General features: G+C 46.1%; 1 protein-coding gene across 1 annotated transcript in view; it reads left to right on the top strand.

Annotated features, from left to right (window-relative positions):
* Positions 1-3,231: 3,231 nt before the first annotated feature.
* The window catches only part of LOC134186481 (uncharacterized), a 35,477-nt gene continuing 14,652 nt past the window's right edge, over positions 3,232-24,056 (top strand). Inside the window, exons 1-4 of the mRNA XM_062654462.1 lie at positions 3,232-3,307; positions 3,350-3,590; positions 3,643-4,759; positions 4,855-24,021. Coding sequence (XP_062510446.1) covers positions 3,232-3,307; positions 3,350-3,590; positions 3,643-4,759; positions 4,855-24,021 — 20,601 coding nt within the window. The remainder of the gene's footprint in view (positions 3,308-3,349; positions 3,591-3,642; positions 4,760-4,854; positions 24,022-24,056) is intronic.

A 24,056-nucleotide genomic window follows, 5' to 3' on the forward strand; every position in this document is an offset into this window, starting at 1 on the left:
ACACACACCACATGCACGCACGGACAAGGAATTAGTATTTTTTTAACTCGGACATACGGTGCTTTGAGGTCATAGCACGTGGTTAGCAATTTCTACTGTGCCCTAGCTGCTTTTGACGTCAAAGTTACCATATCAAGATACGGGACTCTCCCTTTGAAATTTCTCAGATAGATGCAACTTGTAGATGTTGGAGCTTCGCCAGTAATCTTCAATGAGCCGCCAGAGGTAAATTTCTACGCTTTTAGAATATATATGAGTTCGTTTATCAGAATGCATGTCTTCACTCTGTGATTTGGAATTCTCTGTGTGCCAGTCGGCTTCCTTTGGGCATGTGCAACGCGCGTGTACTATTTTGGCGGATCTATGTATGCGTAGGGCACCGGCTACATCGGTGGGTGGCCACTGAGACTCTAAAAGCAGCAACGAAGTGTGACGTGCACGTGATGATAAGTGAGCAATTCATAGCTTTCTCAATTTTGTTCTCTGCCATTTAAATTAGAGTGGTTAAGTTAACGAGGCAGTAACTTTGAGGCTATAGAGCACTACACAGTAACTGTTGTTCCAGATTCATTTATCTGTAATTAATTAAAGGATTAAGAAAAATTTGAATTAAGTTTAGATTAATTAATTTAATTTGTGGAAACTAGAGTTTGATAAAAGTGTTGATGCTACATTGTTCTCTCTAGGATTTATTGGCAACCGACAGTGATGATAAGTTAGTGAAATGTTGTATTATATACTGCTGATTAATTAATTAAACAGTAACATTTTACTTACAATTTGTATAGGTTTTGATTACTAATTACGATTATCTACAGGTATACACGCCTATTCCTGTTTCTAGTACAGAAAACCTAGTTATAAATATCCAGTAGTAAGAATCGAGGCAGTGTCATGCAGTATTGATTGAAATGTAGGCAGGATGAACTCAGGGAAATGAATGTAGTGAAATAACGATAGAATTAAGCTCGGCCATTCAGATCTAGGACTAGCTCAATCAGGTGGTGACCTTAATTAACAACCATGATCGAGTGGAATCATGCACATGGTGAGAAATTAAGATCACTATTTGAATTGAAACGATCCAGTCCTCTAATTTATTGGCATCTGCACGTTTCCCATGTGACTGTGGCACACAATGTGTGTAAACTCCACCCTTCTGTACTCTAAAACTATGAGGCAGTAGTCTGAGGTGCTTATAAACTTACAGTCAAACAAACTGTGTAGATGGGAGAGAGGGAATTAAGCGGGTTGCAGCAGTCTCTAGCCTTTCTTCATTGGATGTTTCCTTATGGAGGCGTGGTTTTCATGCAGGGGCCCATCTAGACCCACCAAGTCTCCTCCTAGATAATTCAATCATCAAGACTTGATTCAAGGGAGACATTTGGACTTAGATCCACCGGTCTCATTGTGAGAACACTCGTGCATCTGACCGGACCCGCATTTAAAAACTGTCTCAAGCCAGTCTAGGTGGGAGTTTGAGGATAAAAAAAGAATTCGGCACGTACTGAATATTTGTAGAAACCTACCTGTGCGGTATTGCATTTTGTGGACACTTGCTGCACTTGTGCTTTACCAGCATGTCAAATAGACCTAATATCGGCAGCTCCAACCAGATTGTTTATCTCTGACGCTGTGGAAACATGACGTAATGCTAATTAGCGATGTCGCGGAATCCCACAGTGTTAGGTTAGGACCTATAATTGGCTACATTCAAACACGTCCACGTGATGCGCGATAACCACGAATTGAGGCGGGGTTGAGATTCCACATCTTGGGCGTTCCGTTCAACTCCACACGACCATCGCAGCAACTTCTCTTTGTCGCTGGATTCGTTAGTGCAGTAGCACTTTGCTCCACAATCTCAAGCAAAGCGTTTAATTTTTGAACGTTAGCTGAAACCGACAAGAGCCGTTTAGGCGCGCAACCAAGACGATGGACTGTGCAGCCTTTTTTCGGCGGCCGCTCCTATTTGTGCTTTTGCTAGCGTTCGCTTCTACAGGTATGCGCCGATTTGTAACTATTCCCTAAACCATTTGATGTCTCCGCCCATCATACTAAGTTGCTCGTGCGTTTGTTCTCGCAGTCATTGCGCAGACACTCGATATTACTGAGCCGAAAACCGGTGATGAGGTGAACTTCGATGAAGGGAAGAAGGTGTCTATCTTCGTTCTGGTGAGTTTACCGTCTTGTAGGTGATGGTTCCAAGTAGGTGGGTGTTGTCGCAGGTAGTTGAGATACACTACACTGTAGCATGCGAAGTATTTGCATTGGATTGTGGCGCAGTCATATCCATGCACGGCATGGTCATTGGGTCATTTCGCTATTTGAACTTCCAGAATTAAAATTTTAAAGCACATGAACAGACTCGTGTAGATTAATTAATTTTTTGTTATATTCTATTTTGTAACTTTTGTTTTTTTCTATTGTTGTACTACAGACAACAGTGACAGATGGAGGCGGCATTTTTGAATACAAAGTTGTGTCTGGTAAGATGTGCTGTCAACTGTTAATGTCAATGTGTTAGTGAAGTAGATAATTTGTCTTCCATGTAGTCAGTAGCGGGGAAGATATTAAACCTACTATTGAATTTGAACAACCACATCTCAACAAGCTGACGTCAAGAGAAACGCTGGACAGAGAAAAACACGGGTCTTTGTTGGCCATCTCAGTAAGCTTTTGTCTTCTTTGGTCACTATGCGCAGTTGTTATTATACAACACTGAGCATGACTAGAATAAAAGATAGTAGATGCATAGAAAGAATGCAACAACACTGTTACACAATCAACTTTTACTTAATTAATTTGAGCAGGTATCTGCAGTCATGGCAGTGACATAAATAGTTATTAAGCCACACAGGCATCACTCACACAAAGGCAGCAACTTGACACTAGGTATGCCATTGATGGTGCTGGTAGCTTGTGCTTGACAGTATGCTTTGAAAAATTCTGTGTTCAAACTTTTCTTCTATGAGAAAACTAGCTTTTTACATAGTCTGATGGAGAAACTAGGCCAGTACATCACTTTGCACTACAGCACATCATGAAATCAGAGTGAGAGGAATCTTATTGGATTTTGTTTTTGTTAGATTCAAGTCAATTATGTTGTGGGCCAAAACACGTTTTCTAACTTCAGCACTTTTAGTTTAACAATAGTAGATGTTAACGACCATGGTCCAGTATTTACGAACTTTGACAAAGGCACAGGATACATTGCTACAGTTACAGAGAATGTCACAACACGTTTTGTCTTACGGACCATTTCAGTTTCGGATGGAGATGCAGGTATTTTACCTTGTTGAGTACTGTCGGTGTAACTGTGTTGCATTCTAATGTTGCATACTTTCAGATAATCCTAACAATGTTGTTGTGCTTACTGTTGCTCCACCCTATGATCTTCTTTTTGAGTTCCGCAACTTTGAATTGGCATTTTATGGAAACACTGGTGATTTAGACAGAGAAAAGAAAGACAGTTATTTACTGAATGTAACGGCTACTGATGGCGGAACACCTTCTCGGTCGAATCAGACTACTGTTAATATTACTGTGGGTGATGCCAATGACAATACTCCTGTTATCACTAATAACGGGTACTGATAATTACGTTTTTTATTTGTTCATAGTTTGACTGGGTTTTGTTAGGTCAAAATACTATGTTGCAAGTAATGCCAAGATTGGCTTTCAAATCACATCTGTAACCTTTACTGATGAAGATATTGGAGTCAATGCTGAAGTGGCATTTACTTTGGTGAAGGGTGGTGATAACAAGCTGGCCATCCATTCTAACAATGGAAGCATCTATGTAATAGCTTCTATTGTCAATGACACAGAGTTTACTCTAACTGTTACTGCAAAAGACAAAGGCGCACCAGCCTTGTCAACTGATGGTGTTATTGTCATTGTTGTTGAAAAACCTAATAATCATGCTCCTGTGTTCTCAAATTTGCCTAATCAGACTAACATTGTTGAGAATAGTGCAGTTCCGTCTTTGCTGTTTACAGCAATTGCATCTGATGGTGATTCGTCTGACACGTTAGAAGGCCAATTCTCATTTTCTGTTCCAACTTCTAGTCCATACATAAGTATCAACAGCAGCACCGGAAAGATTACACTAGAAAAACCATTTGACAGGGAGGAGCAAAAAACATTGAACTTCACCATTCGTGTTACTGACAAAGCACTGAGATTGGCAAAGTCAGCTGATGCCACTCTGACAGTCACAGTCCTGGACGAGAATGACAACAGTCCTAACTTTGATGAGAAGGTTTATGAAAAAGGTGTTGCAGAGAATAGTACTATTGGTACAACTATATTGATTGTTTCTGCCATCGATTTGGATGAGGGAACAAATCAGAAACTAAAATACTATTTTGAGCCCACAACAGATGATGGTTTTTTCTCACTAAATCAAGAAACAGGTGCTCTAAGCATAAAGAAGACTCTTCATCAAAAAACAAACCCTGTGCATAATGTTACTGTTGTTGCTGAGGATGCTGGCTCTCCTAAACTGAATGCGACAGCTGTGGTGAAGATTAATGTTATTGAAGTGAATGACAACAGTCCCGTGTTTAATGACGTTTCTCCTGACATCTATGTTGATGAGAATTTGACTCCTATTACTGCTTTCTACAGCATCAACGTAACAGATGCTGATGATGGTGTTGCTGGTCAGTTTGATGTTGCAATTATTAGTGGAAACAAGTCATTTTTTGGTGTTGACGGCAAATCTCTGACACTTCTTAAGACATTTGATTTTGAGGTAATAGTTTCATAATTTGAAATAGTATAGGCTCACTAAGTTTGCTGTTTACTTTATGGAATGTGAGGTGCTCTTAGTCATATTTTTTTGTTCAGGCTCTGACTGTGTTTGAATATCCTGTTGTTGTGAGAGCTACAGACAAAGGAGGAAGGTCAACAGATTACAACTTTACTGTCCATGCACGAGATGTCAATGAATTCTCACCTGAATTTGAGGAAGTTTCGTACTCAGCTACAACTGTTTCTACTCAAGTCTCCGGCGCTGTTGTAACAACTGTTCATGCTACAGACCAAGATGGTGATAAGGATGATCGTGTAGTTGATTATTTGATTACAGCTGGCTTTATCAACAACGTGCCAGAGTTTACAGTAGACAACAATGGCAGTGTTAAAATCAATGGTCTGATTGGACGAGCTAATGACATTACATTTAACTTGACTATCAATGCCACTGATCGAGGATATCCAGCTCGTAAAAGTGTAAGTGTGCCTGTTTACATCAAGGTTGTCGTTGATAGGAACAACCATATTCCATACTTTGTGCCTACTAATTATTATACACAGCTTGATGAGTCTGTTCATATGGGAACTTTGGTAATCGCAGTAACAGCAAAAGATGATGACATTGGCCCTAGTGGTGAGATTGCAGAATATCGACTTTTTCACGGTGGTTCTGTCTTTAGAATAAATAGGACCACTGGACAGATCTATACGAACAAAACACTCAATTTTGAGGAAACAAAATCATATTTCTTGACTGTGACTGCCATTGATGGAGGTCATCCTACACCACATGCAAGTACTGCAAATGCTGAGATAACTATCACAATTGACAATATAAATGACAATGACCCAAGTTTTGTTCGTGATGTGTATGTGGCACAGGTAGCAGAAGATGTCAGCAATGGAACAGATGTTGTTAAGGTGTCTGCAACTGATGCTGACTTTGATATCTCAAACAATTTAGAGGCTGGGACTGTGAGATACAGCTTGATAGGAAGGGGCAGTGAGATCTTTTCTGTTGATAATGTCACAGGACAGATAGTGACCTTGGGAACACTGGACAGAGAGACAACTTCTTTCTATCAGCTCACTGTCATTGCAACTGATCAGGACGAAAATGTTTCTGTACGTCGCTCTGGAACAGCAGTGGTCAACATTACGGTCACAGATGTTAACGATGAGCCTCCAAAGTTTGTCAATATCTCGGTAGTTTCCGTACCTGAAAATAAGGCAGCAAACTTCACAGTAGTTACTGTCCTTGCTGAAGATTCTGACTTAGGGCTAAATAAGGAAGTACGTTACAGAATTTCGGATCCCTCAGCAGCATTGAACTTTGATATTGATCCAGTCAGTGGCAAGATAGAGACTAAGAAGACATTCGACAGAGAAACTCAGGATGAGTACCTTATACAGATTGTAGCTACAGACAGAGGTTCTCCTCCGCTGTCATCTAGTGTGGTTGTGACAGTTAAAATTGGTGATGAGAACGATGAGAATCCCGTGTTTACCAATAGTGTGTATGAATCCGTTGTACCCGAGAATGTGTCAATTGGAGTTGAAGTGGTCAAAGTTAATGCGACAGACAAGGACATTGGTGTATACGAAGCAATAACCTACTCTATCAAGAATGGATCAACAGCAGATAGTTTTGCTATTGATTCAACTACAGGCTCTATTACAACTACAAAGAAGCTGAACTATGAAGGCAGAAAGGAGTACAAGTTTACGGTAGTTGCTACAGATGGCGGCAATCTAACCGGTGAGGCTGTGGTCATAGTGAATGTTAGTGACATCAATGACGTCCACCCTGTTTTTGTGCAAACGCGTTACAATAGTTCTGTTCCTGAGAACGTTGCTAATGGTTATAGTATTGTACAGGTGAAAGCTGTTGATAGTGACAGTGTTGGAACTAACATTGGATATCGTCTTGCCAGTGGTGGTGATAGCAAGTTTGAGGTTGACAGTTCAACAGGTTGGGTAACTAAGGCAGCATCTCTTGATTATGACAGCGTGAGTGAAAGTCGGACATTCAATCTAACCATCGAGGCATACAATGCTTTTGAGGGACTGAACGCATTAACTCGTGCTACAACATTTGTTTACATATCTGTCATTCCAGTTAATGACAATGAACCAGTGTTTGAGGGTGCGTTCATACAGGAAGTTACTGTGGAGGAGAACAAAGATGCTTCAAGTATCTATGTTGTCACAGCTAGTGATCAAGATATTCCAAAACAGACTATCACCTATCAGCTGTTAAACAGCAGAGATAAGTTTGCCATCAACAGTTCAACAGGTGTAATCAGCACATTGGTAAAGCTAGACTATGAATCTGTGACATCGTATAATCTTCTAGTTCAAGCTAATGATCATATAGGAGAATCAGACAACAAGCAGGCTACAATATTTGTTAAGATACTTGTCAAAGATCAAAATGATCAATATCCATATTTTGAGCCATCGTCTTATGATCGGTCTGTTCGAGAAGATGTTGCTATTGGGGTGTCAACTTTCACTGTAACCGCAAAGGACAGAGACACAAATGAAACGTTTTTGACATTTGCTATTAGCAATCCAGGAGATCGCCGTTTTCGAATTGGATCATTGAATGGTGCCTTCGTAGTTAATGATCTTCTTGATAGAGAAACAGAAGATACGTATGTTTACAATATATCTGTTGCTGATGAAGCTGCACACACTGTGTATGCAACAGTTACTATTACGATTACTGATGCAAATGACAATGAGCCCAAATTTACGAACACGTCAATAACGGCAGAAGTCTCGGAACAAGATTCCCCAGGTGCTACTGTAGTGTCAGTATCAGCTACTGATGATGATATTGGATCAAACGCAGACATTCGGTATGAAATAACTGGTGGAGATCCAAAAGAACAGTTTAGTATCGACAGTGAAACAGGAGCTATCACAATTGCCAAATCTTTGAATCGAGAAGATATACCTCAATACAGTCTGATTGTTACAGCAAAAGATCTAGGAGATAGTCCATTGTCGAGTAGTATTGTTGTAACCGTTACAGTTGCTGATGTGAACGATGAACGTCCTGTTATTGAGGCTCCTTCTTATGAGGGCTACATTAAAGAAGATGCTGTTTTGGGTTATCCAGTTTATACAGGAGATAATTTGGTAGGGCCAGTTTTAACAGTGACGGCGAAAGACAATGACACAGGAGTAAATCATCAAGTTGATTATTTCCTTGAGCCGTTTGCTGCTCCATTCCAAATCAACATCACGACAGGCGAGGTGTCAACAAAAGGAAGTCTAGATCGTGAGACACGAGACACCTACCATCTGTCTGTGAGAGCAAAAGATGGAGGTGGTCTGTACAGTGATGCAGTCTCTGTGACAATTACAGTGATCGATGCAAATGACAACACACCTGCTTTTGTCTTGAATCGCTACATTGGAAACGTCAAAGAGGATTCCTCTATTGGCACAGAAATTGTTACAGTATCCGCTACAGATGATGATCTAGGTGACAACAAAGTGATCACATATAACATTGTTTCAGGCGACAACCAAAACATTTTCAGTATCAACAGAACATCAGGACAAATTGATGTAGCGAAAAATGACTCACTGGATAGAGAAAGGTTCCCGTCATATACTCTGAATGTGAGTGCAACAGACAAGGGAGGACGGAGTAGTAACACTTTGGTTGATATCACCGTTCTTGACGCTAATGACAATACCCCAATCTTTACACAAGACATCTATCAGAGCAGTGTTGTTGAAAATTCGACTGTTGCTGTGTCTGTTGTAACAGTTAGTGCGAGTGACAAAGATGAGGGTAAAAATGCAGTTGTCACATACGCTATTGTACAGTTAGATGGCTCTAAGTTCTTCAAGATCAATCCGAGAACTGGTGTTGTGTGGACGTCGACAGAGTCACACCTTGATTTTGACACAAAATATATTTACAGTTTGACTATAACTGCAACCGACAATGGTGATGCACAGCGCACTGGCACAGCGAAATTGGAAATAACCGTGATTGATAGAAATGACAATCCACCTGTGTTTCCTCAGCGCAGTTACACTGCAAGCGTATGGGAGGATAGTTCAACTGGTACCAGTGTGCTACAGACCTCGGCCACTGATGCTGATTCTGGTAGAAATAGCCAGATTATTTATACTATTGTGGCAAGTAATCCCGAGAGTGGAGTATTTAGCATCAGTGGTACAGGTGTTATCTCGGTATATAAGTCTCTGGATAGAGAATCGACTGATAAATACTTTCTTACCGTGCGCGCTCGAGACTCTGGGTCTCCATCTTTGTCTGACACAATTCACGTAACAATAACAGTACTTGATGTCAATGACAATTCTCCAATTTTTGGCAAGGAGACGTATTTGGTGTCACTGGATGAAAACTCTGCCGTTGACAAAACCGTTCTAACCGTGTCTGCAAGTGATAAAGACTCTGGAACCAATGCCGCTTTGACGTATTCTTTCGTCCTTGAAGGCTCAACGGCCGAAAGCTCAACGGCCGAAGGCTCAACGGCCGAAGGCTCAACGGCCGAAGGCTCAACGGCCGAAGGCTCAACGGCCGAAGGCTCAACGTCCGAAGGCTCAACGCCCGTAGGCTCAACGCCCGAAGGGTCAACGCCCGAAGAGTTAACGCCTGATGATTCGACATCATTTCAAATTAACAGTACAACTGGCGTTGTTACTGTGAAACTCGTGCCAAACTATGAAGTAGACAAGACCTTCACTTTGAAGGTGAAAGCGGTCGACAAAGGCAATCCCAAACGATCTGGTACTGCAACTGTTGAAGTAACTATCAACGACTTGAACGACGAAAGTCCAGTGTTCACGCAGTCTTCGTACTTCGCGAACGTGTATGAAGACGCCAAAATTGGTTCCACCGTTATAAATACTATCTCGTCGAATGATAATGACACGGACGCAGCAAACGTGAGAGCAACGTACCGAATTGTCAACGACACGGTGACTTTGTTTCGAATCGACCCGTCGACGGCTGTAGTTACAGTAGCTGCGTCTCTTAACAGAGAGGCGACGGAATCTCACGTCCTTACGATCGAAGTAACGGACGGAAAGTTTAAGGACGCGGCCACTCTGACGGTCACGGTGCTGGATCGAAATGATCACAAGCCAGTGTTCGTGAAATCTTCTTATTCTAAGGAGATAACTGAAGACTTCTCGGTGAACGACAATGTGTTACAGGTCAGAGCAACGGAAAACGATCAGGACGGCATTGGCAACTCTGAGATAGAATACTACATTACCGATGGGAACGATGAAGGCAGGTTCCGTCTGGATAACAAGACCGGATGGTTGAGCCTGGTGAAATCTCTCGACTATGAGACTACCGAGTCTTACGAACTGAGTGTGGAGGCAAGAGACCGTGGAGATCCGCCTCAGACGTCATCTCCCGTAAGAGTCGATATCACTGTCATCGACATCAACGACAATTCACCTGTTTTCGTCGCAACGTCGCCGCCGGTAGTGTTCGATAACAGCGGCAACGTGTCTACCTATACCGTCAGTGTGACGGAGAACGGCGACGTCGACGTCGTCCGAGCTGTCGTCAGCGCAACGGATAAAGACTCCGCCGACAACAGCATTATCGAGTACAAAATCACTTCCGGCAACGACGCAGAGCGATTCGCCATTAACAACAAAACAGGCGAAATCAGGAACGTCGTCTCTTTGGATCGCGATGAAGGCGATGACAGCTATACACTTATCATTGTTGCCACTGACAACGGATTACCATCGAGTTCATCGTCGGCCGTCGTCATTATCATTATCTTGGATGAGAATGATAACCCACCCGTCTTTAGTAACGCTTCCTACAGCGTTGCCGTGTCGGAGAACGGTCCAAGTAGCGGCAGTATCATAACCGTGTCTGCGACCGACAAGGACTCGTTGTCTAACGCCGAGCTTCGCTACAGCATCACGGGCGGCAACACTGCCGGAGTGTTCTCTATCAACAAGACGACGGGTGTCGTCTCTGCAAAGCCACTCGACTACGAGACTGACCAACAATTTACGCTTTTTCTCGAGGTGACGGATGGCGTCGCTAGTGATGTAAACCGGAGATCGGACTCAGCCGTGTTACTCATTCGAGTGATCGACCAGAACGACAACTTCCCGATTTTCGTTACCGGTTCCGCATTCCCGACGTCCGTCAACGTGAACGAGAATACCAGCGTGCCGACGGTATTGACGACCGTGTCGGCGACGGACGAGGATTCAGGACCGCACGGGCGCGTTACGTACAGATTGCTCGCGTCAGACAAATTCTCGATATCAAACGTGACGGGCATTTTGTCAACCGCCAAAACTTTGGATTATGACGAAGGCGATCAACAACTGTCGGTCGTCGTCGTAGCGGAAGATGGCGGAAGTCCAGCGAAGACTGCAAACCGGACAATAAACATCACTGTCAATAACATCAATGATAATCCGCCGGTTTTCAAACAATCGACGTACAGCAAAACAATTAAGGAAGAAGGGAAGGTCGGTTTTAGCGTCCTGACCGTGTCGGCCACGGATAAAGACGGCGACGTATTAACGTACAGCATACTGTCCGGCAACGTCGGCGGCGCGTTTGCGTTAGACGAGAAAACGGGAGAAATCACGGTAGCAGCGAGATTGGATCGCGACAGCGACACTAAGAGGTACACGTTGACCGTGAGAGTCGAGGATGGCAAATTCGCTCAGACTGCGACAGTCAAAATCATACTTCAAGATATCAATGACAACACTCCGGTGTTCGACCAAGATCTCTATACGGCGAGTTGGCCGGAAGATACGGCCGTCAACACAACGTTGGTGACAGTAAGGGCAACGGAATTGAGCGAGGACGCACACCAGTACGCAAGAATCGAATACACATTTGATTCTGGAAATTTTAGTAAATTCAGCATCGACAAAGAGTCCGGAGTTATATTACTAAAGGAAAAATTGGACTTCGAGACGGCCAAAGTATTCGAGTTTGTCGTTGTGGCAACAGATAACGTCGAGTCCGAAGACGACCCTGGCGCAACCGGATCGGGCCCTGTGGCATCCGGATACAGTCCTCGTAGTTCTAATACGACCGTGACGATCTCCGTCACTGACGTCAACGACAACAAGCCGTTCTTCGTCGCCACTCCGTATCAAGCGAATGTGTCGGAGGACGCACATCGGCTCCAGTCCATCTTTCGAGTGGCGGCCGAAGACAAAGATTCCGGTGTCAACGAGGAAATCCAGTTTGCTCTAGCGGCCGGCAACGACGACGGAAAGTTTGAGATCGATCCGACAACGGGAGTCATCCGAATCAAGTCTAGTCTGGACTATGAGACGGTAACGAGTTATGAACTCACAGTCAGCGCGACGGACAAAGGAAAGGGAAGGCTCAACGGTACGGCTGTGGTAGACATTAGTGTAACTGATATCAATGATAACGCTCCTCAATTTGATAAGAGTCACTACACGAACGACAATATATCGGAGAGTACGGCCGTCGGCACGGTTGTTCTTACCGTGAATGCGAGCGACCGGGACTCACCGGCGAACGCGAAGATTACGTACAACGTTCAGCTCTTCTTTCCCTCCGTGTGTGAGGATTGGTTCTCGTTCAATTCAACTTTCGGACGGTTTTCTGTCAAGACGGAGTTGGACTACGACGACGTAGCTGTACGGTCGTGTAGTTATATTATTCAGGCGAAAGACAGCGGCACTCCGTCGCGCTCTGCAACGACCTTCGTCAGTCTGGCCATCGTCAATGCGTTCGATCACTACCCGATCTTCTCTCCGTCGTACGCTGCCGTCAATATTACCGAAGACTCGGTTCGCGGCACTTTGCTGTACACGGTGAGGGCAACAGATGAAGACGCCTATGACAAGATCACGTACTCTGTCGTCAACAACACTAAGTTCTCGGTTGATTCCAATGGCGTCGTGACAACAAGGTACTTGTTCGACTACGAAATGGCTGCCGACCGAGTGACCACTGTTGTTATCCGGGCTACAGACAGGGAGAATTTTTTTGACGACTTCAGTTTGACTTTGACGGTGACGAACGTGAACGACAACGAACCCGAGCTGACGTCGTTCAAACAGGTCAGAGTCCGCGAGAATGTGGCGAAAGATACGACGATTGCGACGGCCGTTGCGGCGGACAAAGACAACGATACGGTCACGTTCAGTCTTGGGTTGAACGACGAGAACCAGTACGGTTACGGTCTCTTCTACGTCGACGGCGCCAGTGGAGAAATCAGAGTCGGCGCGTCACTCGATCGAGAAGCGAGAGTGAAATATACGCTTAAGGTTGTCGCCGACGACGGCAAGTATACGGACGACACGACGTTGGGTATTACTGTACTGGACGTCAACGACAACAGTCCGGTATTCGAATCGCTCGCCTATCGTGAATCCGTCGACGAGTCCGTGTTGTCGGGATATCTCGTGTTGACAGTGAATGCAAGTGACGTCGACAGGCGGGAAAATGGTCAGATCGAATATACGATCACTGATGGTAACCATGGTGACGCTTTTGCGGTGGACCTGACGGGGGGAAAGTTGACGGTCAACAACGCGAGCGTTATCGACTACGAGACGCGGAAGACGTACGTCTTGACGGTGACAGCGCGAGATCAAGCCGATGAGTTCGGCAGCGCTAGCGGGTCCGCATCCGGGAGTGGAAACGAAAACGGACCCGAGAGAGAGACAACGACGCAGGTCACGATCGACATCACCGACGCGAACGACAACAAACCGGTGTTCACGTTAGAGAGCTACACGGGCGAAGTGTTCGAGGACAGAGAGGCGGGTGTAAGCGTAGTACTCGTTTCGGCGTCGGACAAGGACTCGGGTGCTAACGCAAAGATCGTTTACTCGATTGTCGGGAGTACCGGCGACAGAAATTTTACTATCAACAAAGACACGGGCGTCATTTTGACTAATTCGTCGCTTGATCGAGAAACCAAGTTCGAGGTGACTCTCGTGGTGAGGGCATCTAACCCCGGTGTCCCGGATAATGTGGATGATGCACGTGTTACGATTACGATCTTGGACGTTAACGATAACTTTCCTGTCTTCGAGAAGGACAGCTATAGGGCGAAGGTGGCCGAGAACAGCAGCGTCGGCTTCGTCGTGTTGTCCGTGTCAGCCTTCGATATCGACGACGGCATCAACAAAGACATTCGTTACTCTTTTGTTTCAGGCAACGATGACAATACTTTCAACATTAACGTGACGTCGGGCGAGATCAGCGTCGCAAAACGACTCGACTTCGAAACGAAGAGCATCTACTATCTTTCCGTGCGAGCCTCGGATCGCGGTATTGATAAAAAGGAGAGAACCGTTCCGGTTACAATCGATGTCGACGACGGCAACGACGAGGAACCAGTTTTTGCTCAGAACTCGTATTCCGCTTCGATTCCTGAGAACTCCGAGAGAGGTTTGGAGGTCGTCGTCGTGTCCGCTAAGGACGACGATACGGGTGAAAGCGGAGAGGTGCGTTACAAGTTTGTGGGATCGGGACACGACGCTTTCGCTATAGACTCCATATATGGCAACATTACCGTCGATAATTCGTCGCTGCTCGACTATGAGGACAAAGACGGAAACACGCTCTCTTTACGAGTCGAGGCGTATGATCTAGGAGAGAGACCGAGGTCTACTGAAGTACTGGTCACGGTGGCGTTAACCGACGTGAACGACAACCGGCCGAGGATTACCAACACGGAACAGCCGGTGAGCAAGTTGGTTCGCGAGAACGTCAAAGTTCCGAGGGTTATTGCGGCTATAACGACGACGGACGAGGACGAGGGCGTCAATAAAGACATCACGTTCTCGTTCGCGAGTGGCAACGACGACAGGAAGTTTGAGATCAGCTCGACGGGAGCGATCAGTGTCGTTCAAAGTCTCGATTACGAGTCGGACAGGTCGTACAGTCTCGTCGTCGTGGCGGCAGACGGAGGCTCACCGTCTCTATCTGCGAGCGTCACCGTGGACATAACGGTTGTGGATCGCAATGACAATACACCTCAGTTTGAAAATCTTCCCTACACGGCTACGGTGATAGAAGATGCCAAAGTAGGTGCTGTTGTATTTTCGAGTGTTAGCGTTTCAGACAAAGACAGCAGAGCGTATAAGGATCTTCGCTACAAACTGGATGATTTTTCGAAGTCTCTCAACTTATTTAAGGTCGATAACAAAACAGGTGTGATAACATTGACGGGAAGTCTAGACAGAGAAATGAAGGGCTCGTTTTCGATTACTGTGCTGGTGTCCGATAATCCTGACGATTATGTTTCTTCAGCAGAGGAACTGTCCGGTTCCGGAAGTGCCCATCATTCTGACACCGTGAAGAACGAAGTCGGTGCGACAGTTGCTATCACGGTAACCGACGTCAACGACAACCCTCCACAATTTGTAGGAACCACTCAGGGAAGATATCCGAAGGTATCTCTATTAGAACACGGGGTGGAACACACGGCGCAGACGGTTCTTCGCTTTACTGCGACCGATCGTGATATTGGTGACAATGGCAGAGTGAAGTTTAACATTACCGCTGGTGCTCACGGTCGTTTCGAGGTGGTCGTGCTTAGTCAGGCGGAAGGTACAAGCAGTGCTGTCATTCAAACTGTACCGCCCGTTGACTTTGAGAGTAGACAGACGTATAACCTCACTATCGAGGTCTACGACGGAGGCGTTGTTCCCCTCACAGGTACGGCCACTTTGGCTATCGATGTCACAGACGTGAACGACAACCCGCCGGTGTTTGTGGAGTCGAATTACACCGCAAGCGTGGATGAAAACACCGCGGCCGGTGTGTTCGTGATCACGGTCAGTGCCGAAGACAAAGACAAGGGAAACAACTCGGTCGTTCGTTACAGTCTTTTGGGTGACGACAATCGGTTTCTCATCGACGCCTTAACTGGAGATATCAGAACGACGTCGATAGCGCTGGATCGCGAGAATAAAGCCGAGTATCGACTGACGGCGACGGCGACGGACTCCGGATCTCCGAAACTGCAAGGCAGTGTGGAGGTCGTCGTGACTATACTGGATCGCAACGACAACGATCCTCAGTTTACACAAAAGATTTATGAGCAAACATTGGACGAGACGCTAAGTGTGGGCTCGTCCGTGTACCAGACTAGCGCGACAGACGCGGATATTGGCAGCAATGAGGTGTTGTCGTATTATCTGGATGCCGACAAACGGTTTACGATCAATAAAACGACTGGTTTGATTTTTGTAGCCAACACTGTCCCCAAGCCTCCAGCCAAGAGGCCACTTTGCCAACATACTGAAGCTACTAAAATCTACGAGCTTCTATTGACGGTCAACGATTCTGGAATTCCGAGCCGTAGCTCGAAGGCGAAGGTGACGTTGACTATAAGGGACGTGAATATGTTAACTCCTGTGTTTGATCGTCCTTCCTACATTTCGACGTTGGACGTGGAGGCAGCGGCTAACACCGAGGTCGTGCCCAAGCTGATTGCCACTGATGACGACATTTGTGATGGCCAGTTGGTTTACTCTCTGTTGTCTGGCGGAAAGACTGGGTTGTTTAACGTCAATAATCGTACCGGAAAGGTCACTCTGGAGCGGAAACTCAATGCCGACGAACTGTCGTTTATTTTGACGATGGGAGCTACCGACACTCTGTCTGTATCTCCTCGCACTGGAATGGTGACTCTGGTCGTATTGGTAGGTAAACTATTGCCGGTCAAGTTTAGCGTTGCGTCGTCGACTTTCGAGGCGCTGCCGGTTCCCGCGCTTATTAGGATAACCGAGAACGATTATCAGCACGATTTCTGGATGTACTCTGGTGGAAAGCGAACACAATCGACTTCGTTTAAGTATTCTCTCGGTCCGTATTCCGATACGCGATCGGTGACTCCTAAACAAGAGACTCCGTCGGACATCCGAGCCATCTTGATTACGAAGGAGGTTTGGTATGATTCTTCGGAAGTAAAGGTTGCATTGCAAGTGAGAGGGGTCGGGCACACAACTGCGCAGGTGGCCAATGTTAGAGTTGAAGCAAGGGCGGTGGCGTCATACAAAAGTGGCTTGATAACTACTGGCCAATGTACGACGGACAATACCAGAGGTAGCACTTGTGTTGTGACCTTGAAATTGCCTGATGAGTGGTTTGATCACGGTGTCGTCGGATCGAACAAAACTGTGGATATCAGCTATCGTATTGCTACCGGCTCTAGTTCGTTTACATCCTTGGGCAGCGTCAGTGTCCATCAGAGTCGCAAAGGCTGCAACTCGTTCAAAGCAGGAGTCTTGATCATACCTCCGTGGCACGTGGTGTATCCTAACAAACAATTCCAAGTAAAACTTGAAGGATTCGCAAACTATGCGATCTCGACTTTCCAAGTGAAGGTGACGTTTGACAAACGGTTTGCGTACATCGGTGTTGTGAAACAGGAGGCGTGGACAATCACCACCGTGTTGAAAGACCAGGAACTGATTGTCAATGGAATATTACAAGAGACCAAGTCTGTTTCCGGGATTGTTTCAAGTTACGAGTCACTCGTGACTTTGACGTTTTCCGCTGAGAAGACAGTGCCTAGTAGTGGAACCTTGCTGATTAACTGCTCGGTGTTGTATCTTACCAACGTGAGGAAGGAGCGCATCTCACCCGCAACCGCTCAATTTAGCAACCGTTTGGACAATGGAGAGTGCAATGCAGCTCAGGGAAAGATACACGTTTCGCAAGATGTTCTTGTTGGTTTGTTTCCTCACGCGATAAACACTAATCTGCTAAACACAGCGTATTTGAATGAAGAAAAGATTGAAACATCATTAGCAGTGATTGGAGTTTACTCCACTGGAGCAACAACAGCGGCTGAAAACGGCGTTTCTTGTAGAAGTCAAGATTCTGAAGTTGTTAAGGTAGAGACTGACTGCGCAAAGGCTTTTCTTGATGGTTCTGAATCCAAGGGAAAGGATGTGGCAATCATTGACGCTACTAAAGGAGACGTCAAGGGTACCGCACTGTTTCGAGTTTGGATACCATCGCAGGTTACCATTCGATTTGAAGATAACACTCTTAGTCCGGTTACTGGCTGGAAGGATCCGAAAACATGTACTCAAGCGTATCAGCAAACAACTGTTACTGTTGAGGCCAGTTTTGAGCACTCGAGTGGTAGTCTGCAGCAAACAGTTATTACAAATGTTGTGAAGGATAAGCTCATATCGAGCGACACCAGCGTCTTGGAGTTAATCGTCTCACCTCTTCAGGTAACGGCAAAAGCAAAAACAACCGGCTTTAGTAACGTGTCTGTATCTGCTAATGGCAGAAACCTGGGCCTTGTGAAGGTAACGACGGGATCAGATTTCGTTGACTTGGAAGACATCAGGTTGGAGGTCGTCACCGGTATTGAGTTTAATGGAACCCTCACTGATCCTGTTAGCGGTGCTAGTCAAAGGCAGACTACCAAAGCTTCCATCAAGAGAGAATTGGGTTATGTCGGAGATAAGGCGGCAGTCTTGGCCAGCGCTGTCTTCAAGGATGGATCTCAGATGTCTATCTTCAAGGCAGACGGATTATCCCTGATCTCATCAGACACTTCGATTTTGGAAGTCGACGGTGTGAAAAACGAAACAGTGATCGTCCGTGGTAGTGGGAAAGGACCGATTTTGACAGCTCAATGGATTGATCAGTGCGACAGAACTGAGATTGTGGAAGGATCTTACTTTGTCGACATCACACTGAGGAAACCAGACAAAGCTACCGTCAGTCTGGGCTCAAACACGTTGGTTGTCAAAGATGATCCATCTACGCAACTTAAATACGTTGACAAGACGAGCATTTCTATTAAACTAGTCTATGAAGGTGGCGAGCGAGAAATCGACGTTACAACCGACTCTAGGACTATAGTGACCGTCAGCAGATTGGATCTCATTACTGTAACCGGTGGTGACGTGGTAGCAAATTCGAATGGCACAATCGGTAACGCCACCATAACAGTGACGTTTGCTCACGAGGCCGTAACGGTGTCGACGACTGTAACAGTTATCAAGTCTGCCCGCATAACAGCTCAACTCAGAACATATACGGGTGGGAGTGTTGGAACCAAGTCTGTTACTAGTTTCAGAAGGTACGCTGGGACTACCAGTCCGATCTACCAGGACGTACAGCTTTATACGACATTAGATTTGTCGTCTGGTGTGAAGGAAGATATTTCTGAGAATGTCCAAACAACGTATTCTATCCTTTCCGGTGTATTGAATTCTACGTCTGCAAAGAATGTGTTTAGAACGACGACGTCAGGATCATCTACGGTCAACGTTACTTTTGAGACTTTAGACACAAGTGTGACGGTTAATGTCGTAGAGACACCTTTGTTGAACGCGACTAAACTTGTTACGACTGGCGACGGTGGTCTTCGTCTCAGTGGTTCTCAACCTACCTTCAGTGCAGCAAAAGGCGAAACGTCTCAACTATCAGTCACAGCAACGTTTGATGACGGAACCGTTCATCCTAACATCTTTGATGCTGGCAAGGCCGTATTTCCCGGTTTCATATCTTTTGTTACTCCATCTCAGATAAACAGCACCGCTAACGGAGAGCTGACGTTGTTGGACAACTCGTATTCCAATGTCGAGGTTAGGATAAATGCAAGCTTAGGCGTGACAGAGACAATAACCTTTGCTGCTAACTTGTTGCCTGCTCTTGGAGACGTTGACCTTGGAGAGAAAGAAGGGCCTCCGTTGGCATCAGCGTCCGTTGCAGACACGGTGCGGATACCTGTGCATCTGAACATTAAGGGCAAAGTACTTGGAGCCGTCGATATTACTGTCAATTACCCTAGCAATCTTGTAGAAGCGTTGTCTGTAACTAAGGGTAAGGACTGGCCTGGTGGTATATTCATTTCTACTATCAATTCTTTGAGTGGCGCGGTGAAGTTCGGTGGATCAGCGAGCGCGGCGAGTTCTGGTACTGATTTCTGGCAAGTTGCTGTCATTGACTTTAAGGTGAAAGCTGTAGGTCGAGCGAAGCTGACAGGACGCGTTGAAACGCTGTCTGAACTTGACGACACGGTGAAGACTATTGGGAGTTCTGTACCAAAAGACTTCGTTGCTGGTATTGTAGAGATGGATATTATTAGTGGCTCTAGAAAGCGTCGAAGTGCATCCGACAGCGATTCCCTAAATGTTGTGCGCGAGCGCACGCGAAGAGCAACTGGAACGAATGCTGTCCGTTGCTCTACGTCACCTTGCAATTGCAGCGACGGACGTCAAACGGGAGATGCTAACGGTGATTGTATTTTCGACATCAACGACGTCACTTATACATCAATTTACATAGCAGAGGCCGCTCTCAACTTCCAAACGTCTCGAGGTCAGAAACTCAAGTCTCTTCAAAAGGAACAACTGGATGGGATGGATGCAGACTTGAATGGAGATATCGACTTGGAAGATGCTTTGTATTTGGCTAAAGTTAACTTCGGACTATTGAGATTTGTGACTGATTTGACTATCGTTCGAGTTGATGATGCTGGTTCAAACTGCAGCATTACATTATCTGCTAAACTACTGGACAAGGGTGATGTCGTACCGGTTGAGAAGGAGACTTTTCTTTTTATAGACATTGCTCACAACAGCTCAGTCTTTCAACAGCAATTCAGTGATACAGCTCTATCAATCGGCAGCATTGTGTCTAGCACGGGCTCTCGTACTAATCTCTATGGCGGTTGGTGGCAAGCATCTCATGTCGGAGATGGCGTCTACCGAGTAAAATCGAAGCCGGGACCAATTGCAATCACTAACATTGGCTTGAGTATTGTCGTCGCTACGGTTGATGGATCTGGTATGTATTCTACCGACCGATCGACGCAGTTGTTTGGTTCCCTGGTTGGGCCTTTTGAGTTTTCTAGTCTGGACAATACTCTCCCTCTTATCGGAACTTCCTCGCAGAAAGTCAGGGTAATAGCAGGTCAAGGCTACAACCCTTTGAAGTCGTTCGACAGCACTATTCCATCTACGACGTGTTTCAATTATCATTTCCCCGTTTTTGACAAACCGAAGTATGCGGATGATTTTGCGGAGTCCGCAGGGATTGGCTCTCAGCTTTTGAAAGTTTTCGCAACAGATGCGGACAACGGCCTTAGTGGGAAAGTTCGTTACTTTATTGAGAAGGACACAATATACAACCCTGGAACGTTCTCCATTAATGAAACCACGGGTCTCATAACCTTAGAGAAAAGTCTGGATTACGAATTGACGGTGAGATATAGTCTGGTGGTTGCCGCTGCCGACAGCGGTCCTCACGTTCCGTCGCGTCGGACGACGACTTCGACGGTAGTCGTCGACGTCTCCGAAGTGAACGATAACACTCCGGCTTTTACCACAGCGGGTGGTTACAACGTGACGGTCAGCGAAGAATTCGCTGTCAACGGTACTCTCGTGACGGTGGTGGCGAAGGACGGCGATCGTCCACGTTTGGCCGGAGACATCAAGATCAACAATAACAATCTCGTATCGTATAGAATTGTTTCAGGCAATGTGCAGGACACTTTCAGCGGCGTCGACCAATTCCGACTTGGCTCAACTAACGGCAAGCTGTTACTCAATCGTAAACTGAATCGCGAGGTGCAGGATTTTTTCGATTTGGTTGTGGAAGCGAAGGACAAAGGCACCAATCCGGGCTCTCTCTCGAGTACCGTGCACGTGTGGATAGAAGTAACGGACACAAACGACAACCCACCCATCTTCAGCCAGAAGGACTACTACGTGGATCTCTCTGAGAATGCAAAGGTTGGTGATGTGTTCTCGACCGTGACGGTAACTGATACGGATGTCGGATTAAACGGAGATTTCAATATCACCATCTATGATCAAGAAGACAGCAAAGGGAGGATTAATGGCTATTTTGCAGTAAACGGTAAACCAGGAAAGATTAGTCTTCTGAAGCCGCTCGACAGGGAAACAGAGACCGAATACACAATCTACCTTCTAGCGTACGACTTTGGACATGGTCTGGAAGAGGACAAAATTCCTGACGATGCGAAGGGTTTCAGCCAACTGCACGTAACAGTATGCGACGAGAACGATCACACTCCGTATTTTTACGGCAACTTGTACTCGGTATCCGTTCGCGAAAACGAGACAATCGGATTGAAGATATTTCACTTCAACGCATCGGACGACGACGCCGGCTCGTCGTGCGCCAGCCGTCAAGGCGACCTAAACAAAGAACTGCGCTACTCGATCACTGCTGGAAACACCGGAGATTCCTTCGCTGTAGGAAACGTCACCGGTGATATCACCATAAGATCGACCTTGGACAGAGAGAACACATCCGCTTACAACCTGACAGTGACCGCCAAAGACTTAGGAACTCCTTCGCGGTCTACGTCGACGACCGTCAAAGTGGCAATTTTAGACTACAACGACAATGCGCCGACATTTACTCTGGACACGACGACGTACAACTTTTCTGAGAACGCTCAGTCTGTTCTAGGTAACGGTACAGCAAATGCAGCGTGCGTGGTGACTCTCACAAGCTCCGACCCCGACTTGGGCCGGAACGGTAACGTAACCTACGAGTTGACCAGCGGGTCCCCCAGCAAGGAGGACTTCATTGTTTATAGTAATTCCGGAAAACTTTGTGTATATCGGCCGTTAAACAGGGAACGAGTCCGAAGTTACGTTCTCACAGTTACCGTTCGGGATCGCGGTACTCCGAGTCTGTCCTCTTCCATTCAGCTGACTTTGAATCTCGACGACAGGAACGACAACTACCCGAGTTTCTTTTCGACCTCCTACTCTGCGGCGATCGACGAGTACACGGCAAAAGGCACGTTTGTTGTCGACGTGAACGCGACCGATCCGGACGAGGGATCGAACGGACTCGTTCGGTACAAATTCGATTCCGCCCGTCGCACTGACGGCAACCGATTTAAAATTGATCCAGTGACGGGCGAGATAACAGTCAGCGCCGACACTTTATGTCTAAACGACGACATCACATACACGTTGTACGTCATCGCGTCGGATAGCGCAACGCCAGCGCTCTCCACGGATGCCAAGGTTTCCATCACCGTGCGAGACGTCAACATTAACGCTCCAGTTTTTCCCACCGAGTACGCACCGACAGTCGTTGACAATGCGCCCAGGGGCACGAGCGTCGTGAAAGTCGCTGCAATAGATCGAGACTCATGTCATGATGCTTTTGAATACGCGATCCTGTCTGGGAACACTTTGAACGCGTTTGCAATTGATTCCGGAAGTGGACTGTTGACGGTGGTCGGAGTGTTGAACAAAGAAGTGACGGCGGCGTATAACTTGAATGTCTCCGCTACAGACAAGGGCTCAGTGAACCGGTTGGTGGGTTATGTGAGAGTCGTCGTTGTCGTCGGCGAATATATTCCGACGTTGTTCAAAACGGCCGGAGCTGGATTTTTGGAGGGATTCGTCTCGCATACTGTAACAGGCCCTCCTCACGAATACAGTCAAAACATCAGTCTTTTTAACAATCTCGCAGTTGGCGTTAAGGCAAACATTGAAGCATCAGTGGGCGGTAAGAAGGCAAGTTACGAGTATACAACGGCATTGCAGGTGGCAAATGCCATCAGTGGAGTTTTGGTGAGCGATGACGCTTGGGAGGACAGCAGAGATGTTTCTGTTGGCCTTCAGGTCAGGTCAAGGTTTCATGGTTCAGGCGGAGTTGCGCAACAAACGGTGTACGTGAAGGTCGTTCCGGATGCGGTCTTGATATCTGCTGGAGTGGTTGAGGTGGTTGGGAGCTGCTTGACGGGTGCCGCAGACGGCGCATGTCTAGCTACTGCTACACTTCCGAAATCTTGGTTCAAAAACATCACACAATCAGCGAGTGCCAAAGTCCTTATTAGCCTGGATAATTCAACATTCAGTGGTTCTGCTGGTGATGTTATCATTCATCCTGTGCAGAAGCTACCGCCAGCAGATGGCAACGTGGTAATCGTTTTGCCATCCCGCTCCCTTTTCCCTGGCCAGGTATTTGATGTGAATGTGTATGCTAACGCACGTTACACAGTCAACACGTTCCAGATTTCTTGTTCCTCTGACAACAACGTTGAGATTCTTGCAACCACACAGTTTGCTATCAATAAATGGGCTGTCTCGACGTTTCTCCTCGGGAAGAGTAAAGGGTCTTGGATCGGTCACTCAAGGAGTAGTCAAGATGGTCTGTTGGTATCCAATTATCAGGATTTAATAACGATCAAAGCTAAAGTTAGCACGACTACAACTGTGCGTACGGGGAATTTCCAGTGCAAGGTAAACAAACTCAGCAACATTTACGACAACAACGT

The sequence above is a fragment of the Corticium candelabrum genome, chromosome 11, assembly GCF_963422355.1.
Source record: "Corticium candelabrum chromosome 11, ooCorCand1.1, whole genome shotgun sequence".
Classification (NCBI taxonomy): Eukaryota; Metazoa; Porifera; class Homoscleromorpha; order Homosclerophorida; family Plakinidae; genus Corticium; species Corticium candelabrum.